Below are 22,347 nucleotides of genomic sequence, written 5' to 3'. Positions count from 1 at the left end.
AGTATTATAATATGAATCTAAAGCAACATGTCACAAGTGTAAGTTGACGTAAAGCCTTTGAAAGAGTTGTTTGATTTAGAAAAGTACAGATTGAATAACTGCTAAGCATAGTGCATACATTCAAGCGATCCAGAAAATACGCGATTCCTGTATCATTGCAGTGACCGAATCATGGCTACGAAGTTCGACCCCGGACACTTTGGTGAATATACCGGGTTATCATCTATGCAGGGCCGACCGTGAACCAAGTAAAAGCGGGAAAACCAGGGGTGGAGGACTTATAACGTGGATATATAAAAAAAATGGTGCAATAACGTCTCGATAAAACAGACGTTTTGCTCTGAACACTTGGAACTTTGAAGAATTATTTGCCGACCCTTTTTCTTGCCTAGAGAAATCAGTGCAATAGACATTTTAGTTGTTTACATTCCATCAAGTGCAGACAGTGAGGTTGCTTTGGACACCGTCAGTGACGTAGTTAGGGTCTGTGAAGCCAAACATCCCGATGGAATTATCATATCATTGGGAGATTTTAACCGGAAAGTTTTGAAGGGCCTTTTTCCGCAAGTTACACTCCATACAAGAGGCAATCAGACTCTGGACCAATGTTTCACTTCAATTGAGAACTTGCATGGGTGTTCGATGTTACCACCATTGGGAGGATCGGATCATTCTACTGTTCATCTCAAACCGGATTATATTACAAAATTCAAAAGGGATAAGCCTGTCGTCAAATCCCGTCTCATGTTTAATGACCAGGAATCATTAGACAAGTTACGTCATATGCTGGAAACGACAAATTGGAACTGCTTAACTGACTGGAACGATTTTGATCACATTTTGAATTTGATTACGGGATATCTTCAGTTTTGTATCGAAACAACTGTGCCGGTGAAGTACTTCAAGACATACCCAAACAATCACCCATGGATGAACAACAAAGTTAAAAATCTACTGAAAGAAAAATATGGATTACTGGGAACCAATATTGATCTGCGGACAGTTTATGATACGATCAGAAGCAAAATTCGTTCTGCCGAACGGCAATATAAAGATAAAGTTATATCCAAGGCATGAACAAATCCAAAGGAAATGTGGAATGGATTGAAGCTCATGATGGGTTGTAATAGAAGCCGATCGCACAACTGTTGATGCTGGTAACCTAAACGAGTTTTTCTGTCGATTCGAACGACCAAAACAATCTATCGACCTCCCAGAAGTGGACGAAACCCTGAAACCACCTTTCACGCTGGATGACGTCACTTCCGTTCTAAGATCGTGTAAGGCATCTCCATCATGTGGCCCGGACAATATTCCCGGATGGTTACTGAAATATTGCCACTCTGAACTCGCACAAGTTGTTTACATGTTATATACTCATTGTTTTAAAACTGGTTATATACCTTGTGATTGAAAAAAGAGCAAGATCATACCATTACCGAAACTATCTCGCCCAACTGGAAATAAGGATAATAGACCTATTGTACTAACCAGTGATTTAATGAAGTGTTTCCAGAAACTTCTTCGTAGCGAAATATTGAACTGTATACAATCTCTGGATAAATACCAATTCGCATATCGCTGTGGCAGATCGACGGAGGATGCCTGCCTGCTTCTGGACACTATTCTACGTCAACATGTGGACAATCCTAGTAATTATGCAAGGATTTGTTTATGGACTTCAGTTCTGCATTCAATATATACCATTTGTTGTTCTAAATTACTGGACATTATGAGGGCGTATGTCAGTGACAATGTAATTATACTACTTTATAATTTCCTGTTTGATCGCACACAGTTTGTTCGCTGTAACAGTGTCAACAGTGATACTCTCGATAATAACACTGGTGTTCCACGGGGTTGCTGCTTGTCCCCTTTGCAGTTCAAGAGTAATATGTAGATAGCCCTGGTGAGCAGATGATCCCTATTTTTTCTTTGAATTCAAAGATCACTCAAGGTAACCCTTGGTGAGTAGGTGGTTCTTCCTGTTTTTCATTGTGGTCAGAGGTCATTTGAGATCAACAGACATGAAGGCCTGAACCCTTTAATTACCACCACATCTCATGAATTGAAGTTTCTTAAACTTCAACCTAGTATTTAGGTAGCATTTGGTAAGTAGCAAATCCCGAATGTTTTGCATGGAGGTCACGGTTCACTTGTCTTCAATTAGAGCCAAGTCTTAATAAAGTTGATCGCTGAAGAAATGATAGTTAGTTTCAAATTCAACCTTCTTATAGTTATATAGGCACCTATTAATCGATACACTAAGGCCAATAGCACTTCTGGTGATATCAGGTCAGCACGGTGGAAGTTGGAAAATCTGCCATCCAATGTTGCTTCATATTGGCAAGTAATCACTAAGTTATTTGACATTCTGGTTGATAACTCTGAGTTATAGAAACATTCGCAATATTCATTAGCTTAGAAATGATGCTTATTCAAACCATCTCCCAAGTAATATTATCAAATGCAAGTTTAGTGTATGTGATTCTCAAGAAGCTGATTAACCTTTGAAACTGTGTTGTCAGGAATTACTCATCCTATTTATCTTATTGTTTGATAGGTTAGTTCGGATGTTGAAATCAACACACTGGTCATAACATACACTGGGGATCCGCTGGACCCATCAAACATAACAATCATTTCTGAAAACGAAAAATGCAGCACTGCAGAATCTTTCCCTGAGGCAGTTCTAATCCTGCTGGCTACATATTATGTTTTCAACATACAGTATAACGGCAAAGTTAGAGGAACACTGACATTTCTGCAAAATGTTCTGCTGCAATGCAAAGACTAGGGGAAATTGCCTCAAAAGATCATTGTATTAATTGCAAAACTTCAAGCATGATGTATTTAATTTTGTAACTTTTCTTCAAGTTCTATTGTTTTTACTGTTATTTGTTGACCCAGAATTATTGTTAGTTATGTTTTTCAGATTGTTTGCTGGATTTGCATAGTGTTGTTTTCAGGGTTTTAGTTTGTTAGCATAATTTTACAAAACCAATAATGTGTAAAATGATCATGTGGGTAATTCTTAATACACTTAAAAGAAATATAATAATACTAAACATTACAATCGGTAAAACAGTGAGATCAGGGACAAGTTTGAAATGCTGTTACATGCCTGGTTATGACGAAGAGCAAAGTTGGGGGCGAAAATTTAGTTGGAACACTCTAATGCAACTTTATAAAAGGTGTCATATAGTAAAGTCAATAATAAGCTGTTAATAAAATTAGAACTGGCTGCAAGAAGAAGGCCAGACAGCAATTATTTGATAATAAGCAAATTATCTAAACCAGTTAATTTTTTATATTCAAACCAAGATTGATGAGCATTAAGAATGTTACAAAAATTGTGTACAGTAATATTTTGTGATAAATTGTGGGCTCTACGATAAGCATAGAGGGGTATAGTGATTAAGGTTTAACGTTCGGCCTAGTTGAAGCAAGCTTAGTGTAGACTAATTGCATGCTATAGTCTTCCTCAGTTAGCCTCGGTTACACTCAACACAGATTAGGTTAGATGGTTAATGGTGATCATTCACAATCAAAGGCCTAAACTTAAGCATCACCGTATCTTTGCTCGATTTTCAAATTCAAATCAATAACAAGACTGAATTTGTTTTTGTATTTGTCATTTGTTACCAAGACCAGGAAGTTAGCTTGATGCACATATAAATAAAATCATGGAGACAATTGCTGGAACAATGAGATTAGTGACAAGAAAGTTCCAAATATTGTGGCTTGTTCTGTCACAACAAAATTTGGTTGGTGGGCGGGATGGGTGGTGCACATAAACATGCACTACTCTAATGCAACTTTTTGAAGGTGTTGTAGTCAGTATAAATCAACATGAAATGTTTAAGCACTAAGAACTGTATAATGAATCATATGGGCCAATCTCTGTCACGTGTGTGACGGAAAAATGGGGAGATTTGCACTATACCACTAAGTTACTACTTTTAGGTAAAGAAAGTTGGGTTGATTGTAGTACTTAAGTATGCACCAGGGGACTCTTTTACAAAACCATATAGCTTAGCCAAAATAAAAAAAAATAAAAAAATAAATTCGTTTGCATTCTAACAAGACATTTCAAATAAATTTTTCACCTCCAAAATTTAACATAATACTACATAAGCTAAAAAAATCTGGTCACGTGTGTGACATTGTTGGGTCACGTGTGTGACATTCTGAATTTTCGTTGCATAGTATGCAATTTTTGCAGTGCAAATGTTGACACTAGTAATGACCACAGAACAGCACTGATGTTGATGTTCCACAGGAATTACTTTAAAACAGTTTTACTGTTTCTAATTGGAGGGTCACGTGTGTGACATTCGGCATTTTCATGGATGCTGCAATTTCATTGGATGAAGCTTTCCTCATTTGCATATAACACTGTTGTCATGCCAAACACACATGACACAACAACAGTCCAAGTCCACGGTGCTGCTGCAATTTCATTGCATGAAACTTTTCTCATTTGTATGACACTGTTGTTATGCTACACACTCATGACATAACAACAGTCCAAGTCCACAGTGCTGCTGCAATTTCACTGGATGGAGCTTTTCTCATTTGCATATTACACTGTTGTCAGGCCACACACACATAACAAACCAGTCTGCTAAAAATATTAGTCCATTTAGATTTGTTGAATGCTCAACTTGGGGCTTCATTGTCACACCATAAATGTCACACACGTGACCGATGACTTTTTTTGTTGTTGCAACCTTTCGTCTCGCGAGACGATGGAATAACTGCACTCTTGGTCAGACACTATTGAAGTTGCAGCGCTTAGAGTGGCTGAATAAGCCGATTCTTGAGCCACAGGCTCTGTTGCAGGTGCTGCAGGTAAAACCTGGAAAAGAGGTTGAATTGTCAGGCAAGGTGATCCCTCTATGATGACGTCTTTTCCTCTTTTCCTCCCACTGCTCTCCCCTCTGTTCCTCTCTGTGCCTTACGGCAGTCCTGACAGCTGCTCTCCACTTGCTTCTATCTGCGGCTAGTGCTTCCCAATTAGTAGGGTCAATGCATCCTGACTTCATATCCCGTTTGCAGGTGTCTTTGTAACGCAAAGTGGGCCTTCCAGTGCGTCTGGAGCCAGTTGTAAGTTCACCATACAGGATGTCTTTGGGGATACGTCCGTCATCCATCCGCCTGACATGGCCAAGCCAGCGTAGGCGCCTTTGGCTGAGTATTGCATACATGCTTTGGATGCCTGCAAGTTCAAGGACACTTGTATTTGGGATGTGGTCTTGCCATTTAATGCCAAGAATTTCCCCGAGGCTGCGCAGGTGGAAAGTGTTGAGTCTGCATTCCTGATGCGAATAGAGCGTCCATGCCTCGCTGCCATAGAGGAGAGTGCTGAGCACACAGGCCTGATAGACTTGCATCTTAGTGTTGGTGGTCAGCATGCGGTTCTCCCAGACCCTCGCAGAGAGACGAGCCATGGCTGAGGCAGCTTTTCCGATCCTCCTGTTTAGCTCAGAGTCCAGTGAAAGGCTGTTTGAGATGGTGGAGCCCAAGTAGGTAAACTCGTCTACAACTTTGAGTGTTGAGTTGCCAAGTTTGATAACCGGGATATTGCTCACATTTTGTCCAAGCACCTCAGTCTTCTTTATGCTGATAGTCAGGCCAAATTCAGCACAAGCATGTGCAAAGCAGTCCACCAGTCGTTGCAGAGCAGTTTCAGAGTGTGCTGTTAATGCTGCATCATCTGCAAAAAGCATTTCTCTGATCAGAACCTTCCTCACTTTGGTTTTAGCACGGAGGCGGGCAAGGTTATACAGGCTGCCATCGCTTCTGGTGTGAAGAAAGATACCATCCACGGACTCTCTGAAGGCGTATGAAAGCAGCAAAGAGTAGAAGATGGAAAAAGTGTTGGGGCAAGCACGCATCCCTGCTTAACGCCACTCTTGATTGGGAAGGGGTCTGACATTTGGCAATCATATTGGGCAGTACCCTGCATGTCCTCGTGGAAGGATATAATCAGCCGAAGGAGCTTGGGTGGACATCCGATCTTCTGCAATAGAATGAAGAGACCTTTCCTGCTGACCAAGTCGAAGGCCTTTGTCAGGTCAATGAAAGCCATGTAAAGTGGTTGTTGCTGCTCGTGGCATTTCTCCTGCAACTGGCGTAGTGAAAAGACCATGTTGACTGTTGACCTGCCTGCTCTGAAGCCACACTGGGCCTCAGGGTACACTCTGTCTGCAAGTAACTGTAGTCTTTTAAGTAAGACTCGTGCGAAGGCTTTTCCCACGATGCTGAGAAGAGAGATACCGCGATAGTTATTACAATCACTTCTGTCTCCCTTGTTCTTGTAGAGAGTGACTATGTGAGCGTCACGCATATCTTGAGGCACAGTCCCGTCCTCCCAGCACTGTAAGAGTAGTTAGTGCAGGTGGTGAATGAGTATCGTATTTTTCCAGCCTTGATGACTTCTGGCGGGATGCCATCCTTCCCTGGAGCTTTTCCACATGCCAGTGAGTCAATGGCTTGACAGAGTTTATCTACAGAGGGTGGGTTGTCGAGCTCTTCCAGAGTTGGCAAGTGTATGGTGTTGTGAATTGCCTCAATTGACACAGTGTTCTCTTTTGAGTACAGGTCCTGGTAATGCTCTGCCCATCGACTCATTTGTTTGCTCCTATCTGTTATTGTTTCCCCTTCTGCAGACTTCAAAGGAGCAACTTTGTGGATGGTGGTTCCGAAGGCTTTCTTCATGCCATCATACATACCCCGAGTGTCGCCACGATCGGCTGAGAGCTGGATGTTCTGACATAGGTTCTTCCAGTAGTTGTTAGCACAACGTCGGGCAGCTTGTTGGGTATCTTTCCTAGCTTTCCTAAGTTGGCAGAGATTGTGTCTAGAAGGCATGTTCTTGTAGAGGGTGAGTGCAATCCTTTTGGCCTCAATCAGTGGCTCCAATTCTGCCATATTATGTTGAAACCAGTCTGGGGTTTGCTTCTCCTTTTTGCCGAAGGCTGTCAATGCAGAGTTGAAGATAGCATTGCGGATGTGGTTCCATCTCTCCTCAACACTGCCCGCTGGGTAGTCTTGAAGGGCTTCTTCAATAGAGGTGTTGAAGTGCTCACATAGGTGTGGTATAACTGTCTTTGCAGTGTTCAACCGATGTTGAGTGTTCTGCTTCGTTTTATAAATGTGGCGAGGCAGGAGTCTAACTTTGCTACAGACTAGAGAGTGGTCTGTATCGCAGTCAAGGCTGTGGTAGGTCCGTGTGGTTAAAACACAATTTAGTGAAGGTCTTCGGGTCACAATGAGATCTAGCTGGTACCAGTGTTGCGATCTGGGGTGTCGCCAAGATACCCTGTGTGCTGGCTTGACAGAGTAGAATGTGTTGGTGATGCAGAGGTCATGGTAGGAGCAAAATTCTAGAAGTCTCTGTCCATTTTCATTTATCTTCCCCACGCCAAAATGTCCCATGCACCTCATGCACCGGGGCCAGGAGTAATGGTCGGCGCCTACACGCGCATTAAAGTCACCAAGAAGGTAAAGATGTTCAGTGGCTGGAATGTCTCTAATGGTGTTGCTGAGCTCTTCATAGAACTGGGCTTTTGACTCTGATGAGGAAGGCAAGGTGGGGCATAAACGCTGAAGATGTTTACAGGTCCTGCAGAAGTGGACAGGGAGAGACGGAGTATGCGGGCTGTGCCACTGGACGGAGGTTCCACTGACTTGAGGAGAGAGTTTTTTTATCGCAAAGCCAACACCATGAATGCGTGGTTCCTCGGGCTCTAACCCCTGCCAGAAAAAGATGTAGTTTGCTTCCCTGAGGCAGCCATTTGAAGCAAGTCTTGTTTCCTGCAGTGCAGCGATGTCGACATTTAGTCTCTTCAGCTCTAGATTAATGATGGCCGTTTTCCTGGAATCATCAACTTTCTGTAGGTCCCTTGAGAGGCCAGGGCGCATTGTGCGAATATTCCAGCTTGCAACTCGAAATAGGGGTTTACTCTTTCTTTTTCTTTTTTGTTTGCCTGGTGCGAAGATTTACAGTCTGTTTTCGGATTTTGTCCTACACTCCCAGCACCCAAGGAAGTTGGCAGACTGTGGCGGGTCAGCACCGTTTTGGCTGGGGGCTGCCCAGCTTAAAGCGGGCGGTAGCTGACCAATGGAATGCGATGATCCCTCCCACCGACGAAGACAACCCGTAGCGCCTGTACCTACGCCAATCGGTATGTGACTTATAACTCGTAACTGCTGTCTCCCGTGTTGTTTTTGACGCTATTTTACAGCGGCACTGAAGTAGCCTCTCCAGAGTGCAAGCCTGGGCAAAGTTTAAGGGAATCCTGGGCTGCCCAAGACGTCAGGATCCCCCTCTCGGCATTACTGATGTGGTCCAAAAAGGAAAGGAAAGCAGTACGTTTGGCACCAGCAGGGCTGCAGGAGTTTGCCGGTAGGTTGACGAAAACACAGCTAACCGCCCCCAAAGGGGCTCCGCTCTTTGATTTCCTGTCAGGGTTTACTCCCTTAGGTGAATTGTCGACCAAGACTAGCGAGGTCCACCTCCCCGCAGCAGAGCTGACATTATTTCACCCATAATTGGGACCCTAAGCAGGTACTCATGCCCCGGGTCAGGGCACCCATGGGAGCAATAGTGGCTAAGGGGCGGCTCCACACTCCCCAAAACCTCAACTTTCCCAAGTCAAGGCCCCACTAATGGATGTAGTTTAGAGTCATACCCAGGACACGATCACATGGAGGCGACTAATTAGAGGCTATTAATTAAAAGTAGGAATAATTATTTGACTGGATATTTTGAAGAATTAACAGTCTTTATCAAGAACGGTCAAGTGTGGACATCATAAGGCACATCAGTTACTTTTTATGAAAACTGGGTTATTTTGGTCACGTGTGTGACATCAAAATTATGCTAATTAGCACTCATTATTAACGAAGAATTGAAGATCAGGAACCTCTGCTTTAGGAATGAAATATATTAGCCCATTTATAACTGTGATAGTTGATAACTGAAATATTATTTCTAGATACTCATGTAGAACAAACAAATATACAGTTAAAAAACTACAAATTTTGGCTAAAACTTATAATAATGCAAATTTATGCAAATTAATTATGGTATGTTATGGTTGTAATTTTAATGAGAAAAAAAATGAAATAGAAAACTTGAGGTATCCCTCTAAAACAAAAAGTATAACATTTGGTCCTGATGAACACTTTAGTTTTTTCATGCCAGTTTCATTTTCCAGAGAATGGCCCATATATTAGAGTAAAGGTATGTATAGAGTTATTAATTTACAACTTAGTAGCATACAGGTCTTATCATGTCTACCATTATTGTGTTGATGCAACATTCATGGTCAGTTAGAACTGATGGGTTTGATCATAAACGAAAGCATGTTGATGTTTCTTACATTGGTGTGGAAAGTTAGTTGTTTACATACAAGTTGTTTTTATTGGTAAGTTATAATTGTTTATCTTAATGTTCCAAGTTCCTTAAGTTTTTGCTGAGCCATTTATAAAAGTGGGAGTTATGGTCATTTTTACCAATGTTATGCCAAAGTAATGCACTTTTTGAGTGATACCGGACTTTTAAGGTGACAGTGATACATTATAATAATAAGAGACAACCTGAAAGTAATATGTTTGGTCAATAGAGATTTATGTTAAGAGATAGACACACCTTAATTTTACAAATGCATTCATCGATGTACATGAAAATTGTTACATGGTTTAATACCTGTCATACATTGTAATGGGATGTGGCAGTTTCTAATTGTTGAGAAACTGTGATCATACATTAGTAAAATGAAACATTTTCTAGTCAAGGTTTTACTGGTATACTGCTTATACACATATGTTACCAACTTTAAGTGTTGTTTCACCATATTGTACATTATGCGTGAATATTCCTAGATTGATATAAACACTTTATTGCATTGATTATTCATATCACGTTTATGCACTAGTGTAGTATTCATGTTTGAAGTTTCTAGTTTTCTCCAAATTTAACATTCTTACCCATTATATTAATTCCAAGATCAGCACTACCATATTGCATTGTGTTATGTAATGTAATGTATATTATGTAATGGAATAATCCCACACATCAACACAACTAAAGCATAATTTTTACACCTAAATTTTTTAAAAGTAACCAAATAGTAGGTAAATGTGAGTCTTGTATAGCAAGACGAATATGGGTAAATTCACACCTAAATTTTGTTAAAGTAACCAAATAGTGGGTAAATGTTAATCCTGCATAGCAACACAAATATGGGTAAATTCAGGCCTAAATTGTGTTAAAGTAACCAAATAGTGGGTAAATGTTAATCCTGCATAGCAACACAAATATGGGTAAATTCACACCTAAATTGTGTTAAAGTAACCAAAAAGTGGGTAAATGTAAATCCTGCATAGCAACACAATAAAGGGTTAATTCACATATAAATGTGGTTATAAATACCCATACACATGCGGGATTAACATTTACCCGTTTTTTGTGTAAATAAACCTATTTTGTTTTTACAGTGCAAGTTCAATTGTTTGCAGTAAGTTCGACCTTCAATTCCATTGACTGCTGTTCATATTTCTGTGATTGTTGTTGGAATTTCCAGAACATATATTTGCATTACTGGCTGCTAACATTCTGGATACTACGCACTTTGAACTGGGACTCACCTCGGGTACAGATATAGAGTAAAAACGCCTAAGGGTAGCAAACAATGTCGAATGCTTGCCAACCTTTCTTGTAAAAAAAACAGGATTTCATAGGCTCTAAACTATTATTACCAAGCAAAAAATGCACGAACGACAAGCAAAGGCAGCTCAGCGCCTAAAGACATCGGAAAAAACACACTACCAGATGGTCAAAATATTATGGGAAGAATGTACGAAGTTGACATGAAGTTATTCGCTCAAAGGAAAGGAGAAGATGGGAGATGAGATTACATTAGATTCCATGCGAAAGAATCTTTAAATGAATTATTTCCATCGCTTCAAAGAGGTTGTGGCCAATCAGAAGCTTGTCGTAATACGATGGATTCCGATATTTCTGCCGTGTTTAGCTATGCTGTATCTCTGTTCTTGGCTTTAGTGAAACCTGGTTTGGCCATAAACTTTCATCCAATTGAATGGTTATAATCTAGTCAATCATAAAGATCTGGCAGAATGTGTGGTGGGGTTGGATTGTTTGGCTAAGTAAAATACTTGACATCGCGAGAAGTTCATCCGACAACAATTTCTATGCACGGTATCACCAGGTAGTTGCTACAGAGCAACTCCCTAGCTGGTATAACACATCCATGGTTCAAAGCAAGGGTACAATGTGGTAATTCAAGAGAACCATTCTCGTTGAGGGTTAAATTTGTGACTGATTCCTCTCATGAACAATGTATTGAGCAATTCCGTTTCTCTGCTCTTCCCTATTGTTCAGTTTGTTAGAAAAAGATTAACGTTTGGGTGGGGAGATTCTACACTGTCACACCGCCTCTCGAAAGCTAGCAGCCGTTACAGCAGACAATAGCAGCAGGCGTTAACACAAAGAACACTATAACACACCAATGCTGTACCACAACAGCTCCACACGAGCAAATGGACAACTTATCACGCAAGCAGCTGTTGATTTTTTTTCAAATATAAATAATTCGAGTATGTGGGAATTTGTTGATCGGAATAGTAGCAGAAAAGAGACAATGACCCACACCTTTAACGTGGTTTAGGTAACAAAACTTGTTTCTTGACCATAAACATTTGACGCTATCAATTAGCTTCATTCCTAATTCGAGCAAACCTGCTACAAAAATGTTGATTTTATTCAAAGTAAATAATTCCTGTTTTGGAGAGATTTGGGGTGGGGGGTGGGGGGGGGGGTAATAGTATACCAAAAAGAGAGACGTGTAATATTTGGGTAATTCTATTGGTAACGACGATTATGCTGCTTCGAGTGACTTAGATTTTCATAGCTTATACGCTTGCACTACATTTACGTCAAGTTATACATGGATCAATAAATCAAGTAAATAGATGTTGTTTGGGAGGACAAGAGTAACTCGACACAGGCAGACTGTCTGTTTTGTTAATTAACGTTATAATAACAGTTGAACCATTTGCCAAACCTGCATTGCGTGAACCCTTGCATAAGTTGAAATTACCTTGTTTCTATTTCATCCAATTAAATGACTTTTGTGCATCGTAACGTCTAAAGGATGTCACGTGACACTATAGACTGTTTATTATATCGTTGTAATGGATGACCGAATACAGTATGTATTGTTACGTGACATAAATCGAAAGGAAGCATTTATTGGACTTCAAACAGAGCTAAACTTGTCTAATACCGGATAACTGTGAAGCATTAAACTTGTTTTCCGATTACGTATACATTCATATTATGTCGATAGCTGAATAACTCAACGAGAAATGCTTGTAGTAATTTTTATTTACAGGGAAAGACGATTCTGTTGCTTCATATATTTCATATTTTCATAGAACATGCGTACACTACATTCATTAAGTGATATATTAGGTATACAGGAATCAACCAATCACGTTACTGAGATGCGTTTTTGGGAGAGCTAAAGTAACTCGACGCCTACAGACTGTCTAATTTTAACTTGGACGTGTTTTGAATTGTAACATTCCAGCAAAATGTGCCAAGTAAACTTCCCGCATTTGTTGAATACACCCTGTGCTCACCTTTTTCCTTATTTTAAGTTATTTTTGTGTTTCACAATATGTGAGGGTTCTAATGTGACAATATAGGCTACTTTATTTGACATGTGTTACAAGAATGGGATGAACAATCGCTTCTCGGCCTTTCTTCTAAGATCATAAGTAGATGACTCTTGATACACACCTGACGATGGTGACAGTCATAGTCCTGATGCAAGAGAACTGGGGTTGAAAGCGTATCAGTCGGTTCGTTGTTTGGTGCCCAGGTTCTTTCCAGGGTGACTTTTCTTAACAAGTATAGCAAATGTGTAGCATTGTGTTCCCCTTCTAGGGGTATCGTGATACACACCTGACGATGATGACAGTCATAGTCCTGATGCAAGAGAACTGGGGTTGAGAGCGGATCAGTGTATTCGTTGTTTGGTGCCCAGTTTCTTCCCAGGGTGACTTTTCTTAACAAGTAGCTTATTTGTAGCATTATGTTCCCTTCTAGGGGAATCGTGATACACACCTGACGATGATCACATAGTCACAGTCTTGATACAAGGAGACTGGGGTTGAGAGCGGATCAGTCGGTTCGTTGCCCTGGTTCTTTCCTGGGTGACTTTTCTTCAGATCGAAAGCAAGCGCTTCTGGGCCTTTGGCTCAGATCATGTGTAGAATGTTTCTACGGGAATCTGCCTTATTTGCCCTAAACGTATAATGTGTAGCCTCGCATTAGTTGAATTTTACTTCTTTCTCGCGGTTTATAGTAGTAAGTTATTTTTTTGTGCTTCATGATATCACGTGACAAATAAATGCTGTTATTTCCCGCTTCAAGGATGCGCCGAACTTTGCATGTATTGTGATATGACGTAAACTTAGAAAGAACCAATCATGAAACAGCATTCGTTTTTTTTAATGAGCTAAACACATCTTTTGCCGAATAATTGGTGATTTGTGAATGCATGTTATATTAGAATTCTAACAGTTATCGTAAATAAAGTGAATAAATTTTTAAGTACATATTGTGTGATAAAGAGTAACCGTAGTATCATTTTCTACTTACATGAAAGACTTTGTTTTGCAGATTACCTTACAATGCCACACTTAAATTGTCTACCAACATCAGATGTTAAGCATTAAAGTTACCGTCCGATACTTCGGAACACAAATTAGTTTGTAAAACCTCTCTCAGCAGCAATGAAGAACGAACATGCACATGCCATCACCATTGAATATTCATTTCCCTCGTCCAAGAAATGAAAAGAATTAAATATATACATATGCTCATAGCAAAATCTAAGAATCTTTCAATCTGAATAATTTTAATACTCTCGTACGATTACCCCAGGAGAAAAAAGTGATATATTAGAAAACAATAACAGAACTTTGTTTTGCAGATTACACTTCAATGCCACACTTCATTTGTCTACCAACATCAGATGTTGAGCATTTAAGTTACCGTCCGACACTTCGGAACACAAATTAGTTTGTTAAACCTCTATCAGCAGCAATGAAAAACTAACACGCCATCACCATGGTATATCCATTTCCCCTATACTAAGTAATAAAAAGAGTAAACTATAACATATCCTCATAGCATAATCTTATAATCTGAATAACTTTAATACTCTCGTACGATTACCCAAGGAGAAAAATATTGATATCTAGAGAACAATAAAAGAACTTTGTTTTGTAGATTACATTTCAATGTCACACATATATTGTCTATCAACGTCAGGTGTTGAGCATTACAGTTACCGTCAAACACTTCGGAACACAAATTAGTTTGTTAAACCTCTCTCAGCAGCAATGAAAAGTCATCGTGTGAACCTGCTTAACTTTTATGGACAAAATTGTTATATTATCTTTGCTCATGCTCTTTGCTTAATGCTCATGAATTTAACTTAAACGTGCAAGAATAACAAACAATGGATTAACATTAACATTAGGATCTTTAGCTACGACCAACATCAACACTGTCACACCGGTCCTTTCTAGTTCTGCGAAACTTGACTAGCTCCGCGAAACTTGACAAGAGTTAGTCTCTGAAATCACTGAGATCACTTTCAAAAATATCTAACGGACACTGACGGAAAGTATCCGCACATTACCTTATATTCACACATAAGTTTGACATATACTCGAATTGAGATACGATTTTCACCACTCTGCCATTCGTCGGCCACGGAATTCCCGAACAACTGGATTATTTTCTCATTTCGGCCAACATCTATCAACTATTCCACATTCTCAACACCGGTAAAGGCCTCAGATCGGACAACATTCCAGTCATTCTCCAACTCAACACCACAACTTAGAAGACCGTCTTACGGCCCACACCCAACTAAAAAGAAGCAAATTTGGTCCCTTTACAGGATTCACATCCAGACCAATATCAAGCCATACAACATCACCACCTCACACAGCCACTCAGAGCAGAGGAATACCTACAACGCTACTTCAACCGAATACACAACTGGTGCAGCGACTGGAGAATGGAACTCAGCCCAACCAAGTCACAGATACTCTACATCGCCAAGCACAGCAGATTAAGGAGGAAACCACATCTTACACTCAACAACATCGTCATACCAGTCGCAAATCAAGTTCGATTCCTGGGATTAACCATCGATAATAGAAAACTTAAGCTCGGACACCACCATCAAATCACCCACAAGAGAGTCAGACAACGCGCGAATGTATTACGAAGAATAGCCGGTTCATCGGGAAACCCCAGAGCATCACCACTAACAACTATGAAGATTTACAAGATAATGATCAGGCCGCTCTTCGAATATGCAGCTCCTGCCATAGCCCATATCAACTCAACCAAGCAGAAAAATTGGAGCTTCCCAGCGGAAAGCATGCAGAACCACCCACCACCTACCTCCAGAAAGAGACAGCGACCAGTAGGTAAAAGGACACAACAACTAAGGGACAGGTTCCTCGACAAGTGTACATCACCAACACATCATTTTCATCAGTTCACAACTTAGTCGATTAGACTTCATAGTGGAAGCTCCCCCCCCCCCCCCACCGGCATGGGTACGGAAGCTTGGGGTCCGCTACAAGCAGAGAAACTACATTAGTAATTAAAACACAATACCATTCACGTCCAGATCCCAAAATCCGTTTTACCGGCAAGGTGCTTTCGCCCATGGCCCTCTGAAGCGCATTACGGCGAAACAGCTTTTTGAAAGACATATCGTATCGTATTACATTGCATCCAAGTCTCTAAAATGGAATATACTGGACTTACACCTGCGATTCGTCTCGTAATTATTGACGACGAGATCTGTTTTAAACATATTTACACAAGTATAGCACTAAGATTGAGATATGTTACAGCGCTATACACAAAATCTTTGGAGATCTGTAAACAGGATATATCACGCGCATTACCCGACGCATTATTTACATCACTGTTGGGACCCATGTGACATCATCCTTACATTTGCCACACAGACGATCCCACAAACCAGTAACCACACGAACACTTGCACGAGTTGCATGGTGACAACAAAGAGGTTCTACAAGGTTCTCCGTTTCGACTAAATAGAACCTTTACTTGTATATTATGCAAAACTGAATGTTGCTGAAGACCTCTGATCTCATTAGCATTTCTCGGTACAAAAGTCAATAGCGATTTGGTTTCGCAGAACTTTGACTACAGCTAATGTATTCACAGACGTCTCTTTTTTTTTTTGGTCTTGTGGGACACAATTTGTTTGATTGCCGGTAATGAGAGGCTCTGAGTCCAAGTGAATGCAACTACCGATGAGTCAAGTCCAACTCCAGTGAACCCTGGTTCAAGCCGAGTCCGAGATCAGAGTACCGTGGACTCGACTTTTGGACTCGTGTCTTAGTCTGGGCTGTAGTCCATCAGGTCTGGATAACATTATTGTAGAGGTAGGCTTATATTGGCGATGCCTATCTTTTTTACACTAATTAGAGAATTCATGCACTAAGGAAAACTAAATATATCTTGTGACAATCAAATGTGATATTAGTGAAAACAAAATAATAATAAACTTTCATTTCTCAGACAAAATGAATTAAGTGACAAACATAACAAGATAACTTACAACTTTTAAATCAGTATAGGTCTGCTATATAAGTATATATGCCTCGGAATGCAGCGTTTACATGGCAGTGACGTCACTTTGTCTGTTGCAGATTAGACTGTTGTTTTCTTAAATTTAGATATTATATTATATAGGAACAAGTTGATGGTGCATTATTCCCGGTAAATTCTAAAGGTCTAATAGATTTATCTCTCTGCTTTGATGATGTCATGGAAGTCATTTAAAATTTTTGAAATTTCTTCAACAAGGAAGTGCCAGTCTTCTCCGTACTGTTCAGTCGAGTTCTTATCAGGGTGATAATCCCTCATTGTATCCATTAATAGTCGTTTTCTAGTTTTACGAGTCTTCTCAGACCATCCTTCCACTAGTTTGAAATCGAACTTGACTGGTTTATTCTGGAAAGTAAAAGTGAGTAAACACATTGCGGTCATTTCACAACGAATGCTCCGCAGTTACGTAATTCGATACATGAACACAATATTAACGATTACAGAGAACTTTTGCCTGATCTTTCAAGTCTGCCTACTACATAATGTCCTATATATATATATATATATATATATATATATATTATATATCTTATTGCTATATAATATATATCTTATTGCTGATTACATCTGGTCGGCAAATTTATGACATAATGGTACAAATAGCAGGATATTTATTTCAGATCTATATATGTGGAATCATAATTATTAGTATTTAAAAATGTCTACCTTTGGCGAATGTTTTGAGTAAATATGTTTCAGGAACTCCGTAACACCCCCAGTTGTTTTGGCAGCTGATAAGTTGTTGAGTTCTTTCTCCATTTTGTCCTTAAATTTCTTTCTGCGCTCCTCCTTGGCTTCTTCGTCTTGCTCATTGTCAGCATCTTGCCAAGCTTTAATCGAAGCTAAGCAAGCTTTATACCATCTTTCGCTCTTTAGAAGCTTATTGTCCGAGGCCTCGACCAGTTTCAAAACCTGAGAATTTGCAGAATGGTATAAGAATAATCACAACTAAGTTGTTATTTGTTTGAAAATCATAGGCACAACTGACATATATTTTACCGATAGATGAATATAGGAGAGACAACAAATTCTTTGTGTATATTTGGCATCAGAAAGCATAGAATTTTTACCATGTTCTTCGAGAACGGCAACAAAGCTCTTATTACTTCTCTGTTTTTTCAGTTTATAAGTCCAATCAAGCTTACGTAGATTAAATATCCCCACCCGTGGCTTATATTGTTTCTGCATGAAAGATATATCTTGTTCATGTAAATCGACTTAACAGTTAAATAGATATTCTTTACCGTCTTCAGCTTGTTTCAAAAAGATTCTCTCTTGATATCTATAGTTGTCGACCCCCCCCCCCCAAAAAAAAAGCTGGCATGCCGTTTGTAACACATTGGGGTTTACAACATTGAGTTTCCTTTTCATGAAAGTATTTTATCATACCAGCCCCCCCCCCAACCCCAAGGAAAAGGACGAAAATACAGGAACATAAAATTATTTCAATATGCATGGGTGAGGGGGTGGGGCAAAGATAAGACTGAGTAACATCATGTTTTCAAAAGCTAGTTCTGCTTAACTGCTGGATGCCATCGTTTTACTTGGGAAAAAAAGGCGCTACCGTGAAAATACTTGAAAATGCATATAGCTCTGTACCAACGTTTTCAGCGCTAAATGTGTTCTCAGAATTAAGTCAACATATAGACAGCATGATAGAATCAACAGGTGTGCCCTATACTTCACACCAGGGAATTGTAACAATAAATGTAAAACTAGAAAGCTAACGACAAATGAGACTGAATAGACGTACCTGCATGTAAAACTTCTTTGCCTTGTGCTTAAGATTGATTAATTTCTCAAAGATGTAACCTTGGTAGTAACATGCCTTTGCCTCCTGTTCCAGGTCTATTTCTCTGGTTTTGATCGCTGCATCTTTGAACATATCAAGTGTATCATAGACCATGTTCATATTCGGTTTCGTCATATCATTCAAAATGCTGTCCAATTGTTTTTTGGCGACGAAAATGCTCTGCATTGATTCTGCAAAAAAATGACAAGTGTCAGTAATAAACCTTCACTTTAAAATACAAACAGAGAGAGAGAGAGTTAAACATGCACGTAGTCATTATTCGTGCTATGAGAAGACTATACCAAAATTTGTCCCCGTGTTGTAAAATGGTCAAAGTTAAATTAACGCTTGTATATATTAGAGATGACTTTTCATTACACTATATGGGCTCTACCACTGTAGTGCTACAGGAATTGTAATGAAAAATACAGTTTTGTTTTGTGAGGGGAAAAGGAATATTTTATACTCAAGATTCAGCATTGAGATAACCTGCAGCCATTTGGAAGAAATTCTAACTTTTCTTTTGCACACTGGGTCTCTTGCGCCACTTTGAATCCGTCACTGTTTATCATTTGTTGGGTTAAATACAAGTTAGGGGCGAATCCCTTAGAAGTTGTATGATTTTGAAATATATCTTGTTCTCTCGTAGTGACTTTGCAAAAAACAAATGTCAGAAAGAGACAAATTAATTTCGGTGGAAAGTATCCCAAGCCCGGAATCTGCAGTGCATTTACAAAGTTTCTTGTAGCTATTCTAACTGATAGACAGAAATGCATTTCGTAGAGGAATTCAGATCCATTGTAATATATCTAGAATCCCTTATGGGGTCCAGAGGGAGAAGCCCCGGATGATGTAGTACATTTTCTTTTATCCAAATTTTACCCATTCAGTTTTTTGTTTCATCGCAGCCGACTCAAAACCAGGCGCAGCGGTACGGGTTGGTGAGAAGCATCTTTATTGGGGGCCACTGTCTCGAGAAAAAAAACTTGGGAACCCAAAGGCCTATAGTCTACCGTACTTACCAGCTGTAGCTAGTTGTGCGACTGCGTGCTGTTTCATTACCCTAATGTCCGTTTGCACCTCTTCGTTGCCGGTCACTTTAGACGCCTCCTCCAGCGGGTAGTTCATCTCATGAATCATGCGTAGACTTCCGCGAAAGTCTTGGATCGCTAAGGACTGGGTGGCCTTTTCAGAGAGATCTGTCGCTAATTGCATGTACAAAGCGGCCCGAAGCTCTTCCCACTCTATGACACCGCATAGAACAAACATAGACGAAATCCTCATATCAAAATTTCCAAAATTGCGTACACATATGACGATATCTGTAAAAATCTGCCCAATGTCTGATTCCATGGCATCGAGCCATGCTTTGTGTTTGAATCCAGTTCCATAACGTAAAGCAAGGAACAGATTACTTAACGACTCCTTGGAATAGAATTTCACCTCGACTTCCAACTTCATGATTTCGGCATCTGTGAGTTTGCTTGTCCGAGAAAGTTCTTTTGACGTTGCTTTTGCCATTTGAAGAGATGCCTTTCCTATATTTTTCATCGTAGAACTCAAATCATCGCTGTTAATGGCAACACTTTTTGCTTTGTAGTAATATTTCAAAGCCCCCCTGAGTCGCTCTTTAACGATTAGCAGGCTTATCCCAGACTCAAGTCCTTTATAGTACAACTTGTTTCCTTCCACGCGTAGTCCACGACAATCCGACATATTGGGTATAAGTATAAGTTGTTTTCACGTACTCTGTGACGGATATGAAATATAGTGCTGCGAGCACACACACAAATATACATACGAATAGAGTTAGTCACTACTTCGATATTTTCACAGTAATGTCTAATATATGCAAGCTTGTTTTGTGTACATTTACCTCAGATATGTTCTAAAGTCTACCCACATTTATTGTCAAATTGCATACTTTAATACAAGAGATTGAAATAAAGTCTTATAAATTGAAGTGTTGTAGTGTAGTCCTACGTTGGGAACGCTCATTACGCCATCGGAAATTTCCTTGTTGCGAAATTGATTGAATTAAACCTTTCAATTACACTTGATCAAGTTCAATTGTTTGCAGTAGGTTCGACCTTCAATCCCATTGACTGCTGTTCATATTTCTGTGATTGTTGTTGGAATTTCCAGAACATATATTTGCATTACTGGCTGCTAACATTCTGGATACTACGCACTCTAAACCGGGACTCACCTCGGGTACAGAATATAGAGTAAAAACGCCTACGGATAGCAAACAATGTCGAATGCTTGACACCCTTTCTTGTAAAAAACAGGATTTCATAGGCTTTAAACTATCATTACCAAGCAAATAAAATGCACGAACGACAAACAAAGGCAGCTAAGTGCTTAAAACCATCAGAAAAACACACTACCAGATGGCCAAAATATTATGGGAAGAATGTACGAAGTTGACATGAAGTTATTCGCTCAAAGGATAGGAGAAGATGGAAGACGAGATTATATTCCATGCGAAGAATCTTTAAATGAACTATTTTCATTGCTTCAATGGGGATGTGGCCAATCAGAAGCTTGTCGTAATAAGATGGATTCCGATATTTCTGCCGTGCTTAGCGATGTCGTGTCTCTGTTCTTGGCTTTAGTGAAACCTGGTTTGGCCATAAACTTAACTCTCTCATCCAATTGAATGATTATACTCTAGTCAATCACAAAGATCTGGCAGAATGTGTGGTGGGGTTGGATTGTTTGACAAAGTAAAATACTTGACATCGCGAGAAGTTCATCCGACTTCTTGAATACTATCTATTCCAACAATTTCTATGTACGGTATATCACCAGGTAGTTGCTATAGAGCGACTCCCTAGCTGGTATAACACATCCATGATTCAAAGCAAGGGTACAATGTGGTAATTCAGGAGAACCATTTTGTTGAGGGTTAAATTGGTGACTGATTCCTCTCATGAACAATGTATTGAGCAATTCCGTTTCTCGGCTCTTCCCTATTGTTTCAGTTTGTTAGAAAAAGATTAACGTTTGGGTGGGGAGATTCTACACTGTCACACCAACTCTCGAAAGCTAGCAGCCGTTACAGCAGACAATAGCAGCAAAGAACACTATAACACACCAATGCTGTACCACAACAGCTCCACACGAGCAAATGGACAACTTATCACGCAAGCAGCTGTTGATTTTTTTCAAATATAAATAATTCGAGTTATGTGGGAATTTGTTGATCGGAATAGTAGCAGAAGAGAGACAAGTACCGACACCTTTAACGTAGTATTGGTAACAAAACTTTTTTCTTGACCATAAACATTTGACGCTATCAATTAGCCTCATTCCTAATTCGAGCAAAACTGCTACCAAAATGTGGATTTTATTCAAAGTAAATAATTCCTGTTTTGGAGAGATTTGGGGTGGGAGGTAATAGTTTACCAAAAAGAGAGACGTGTAATATTTGGGTAATTCTATTGGTAACGACGATTATGCTGCTTCGAGTGACTCAGACTTGTTGAATCATTTGCCAAACCTGCATTGCGTGAACCCTTGCATAAGTTGAAATTACAGTGTTTCTATTTGATCCAATAAAATGATCTTTTGTGCATCGTAACGTGTAAAGGACGTCACGTGACATTATAGACTGTTTATTATATGGTTGAAATGGACGACCGAATACAGTATGTATTGTCATATGACATAAATCGAAAGGAAGCGATTATTGGACATTGGACTTCAATTAAACAGAGCTAAACTTGTCTAATACCGGATAACTGTGAAGCATTAAACTTGTTTTCCGATTACGTATACA

At 39.7% G+C, this 22,347-nt stretch overlaps 2 protein-coding genes across 2 annotated transcripts; both read right to left on the bottom strand.

Moving 5' to 3' along the window:
* Positions 1-6,327: 6,327 nt before the first annotated feature.
* On the bottom strand, positions 6,328-10,110 carry LOC139968964 (uncharacterized). The gene has a single exon (XM_071973616.1). The coding sequence runs from the start codon at positions 7,927-7,929 to the stop codon at positions 6,334-6,336; it is 1,596 nt and encodes a 531-aa protein (XP_071829717.1). The 5' UTR covers positions 7,930-10,110; the 3' UTR covers positions 6,328-6,333.
* A 3,355-nt stretch (positions 10,111-13,465) lies between these two features.
* Positions 13,466-20,500, bottom strand: LOC139968966 (uncharacterized). The gene is made up of 4 exons (XM_071973620.1): positions 19,586-20,500; positions 18,525-18,754; positions 17,438-17,683; positions 13,466-17,116 (listed from the first exon to the last, which is right to left on the bottom strand). Exons 1-4 carry the CDS (start codon positions 20,277-20,279, stop codon positions 16,907-16,909), a joined length of 1,380 nt encoding a protein of 459 aa, XP_071829721.1. The 5' UTR covers positions 20,280-20,500; the 3' UTR covers positions 13,466-16,906.
* Positions 20,501-22,347: the final 1,847 nt, after the last annotated feature.

This window comes from Apostichopus japonicus, chromosome 6 (genome assembly GCF_037975245.1).
Source record: "Apostichopus japonicus isolate 1M-3 chromosome 6, ASM3797524v1, whole genome shotgun sequence".
In the NCBI taxonomy this organism is placed as follows: Eukaryota; Metazoa; Echinodermata; class Holothuroidea; order Aspidochirotida; family Stichopodidae; genus Apostichopus; species Apostichopus japonicus.
This window is presented reverse-complemented; position numbering and strand designations above follow the sequence as displayed.

What these genes read in the sequence shown, in the direction of transcription:
- LOC139968964 (XM_071973616.1), bottom strand. Translation starts at nt 7,929, where the DNA reads ATGCGCCCTGGCCTCTCAAGGGACCTACAGAAAGTTGATGATTCCAGG.
- LOC139968966 (XM_071973620.1), bottom strand. Translation starts at nt 20,279, where the DNA reads ATGTCGGATTGTCGTGGACTACGCGTGGAAGGAAACAAGTTGTACTAT. An exon ending in CGCACAACTAGCTACAGCTG is followed by an intron (nt 18,755 to 19,585) that starts GTAAGTACGGTA and finishes ATTTTTTTGCAG; the next exon opens with AATCAATGCAGAGCATTTTC. An exon ending in CAAAGAAGTTTTACATGCAG is followed by an intron (nt 17,684 to 18,524) that starts GTACGTCTATTC and finishes GCAAATTCTCAG; the next exon opens with GTTTTGAAACTGGTCGAGGC.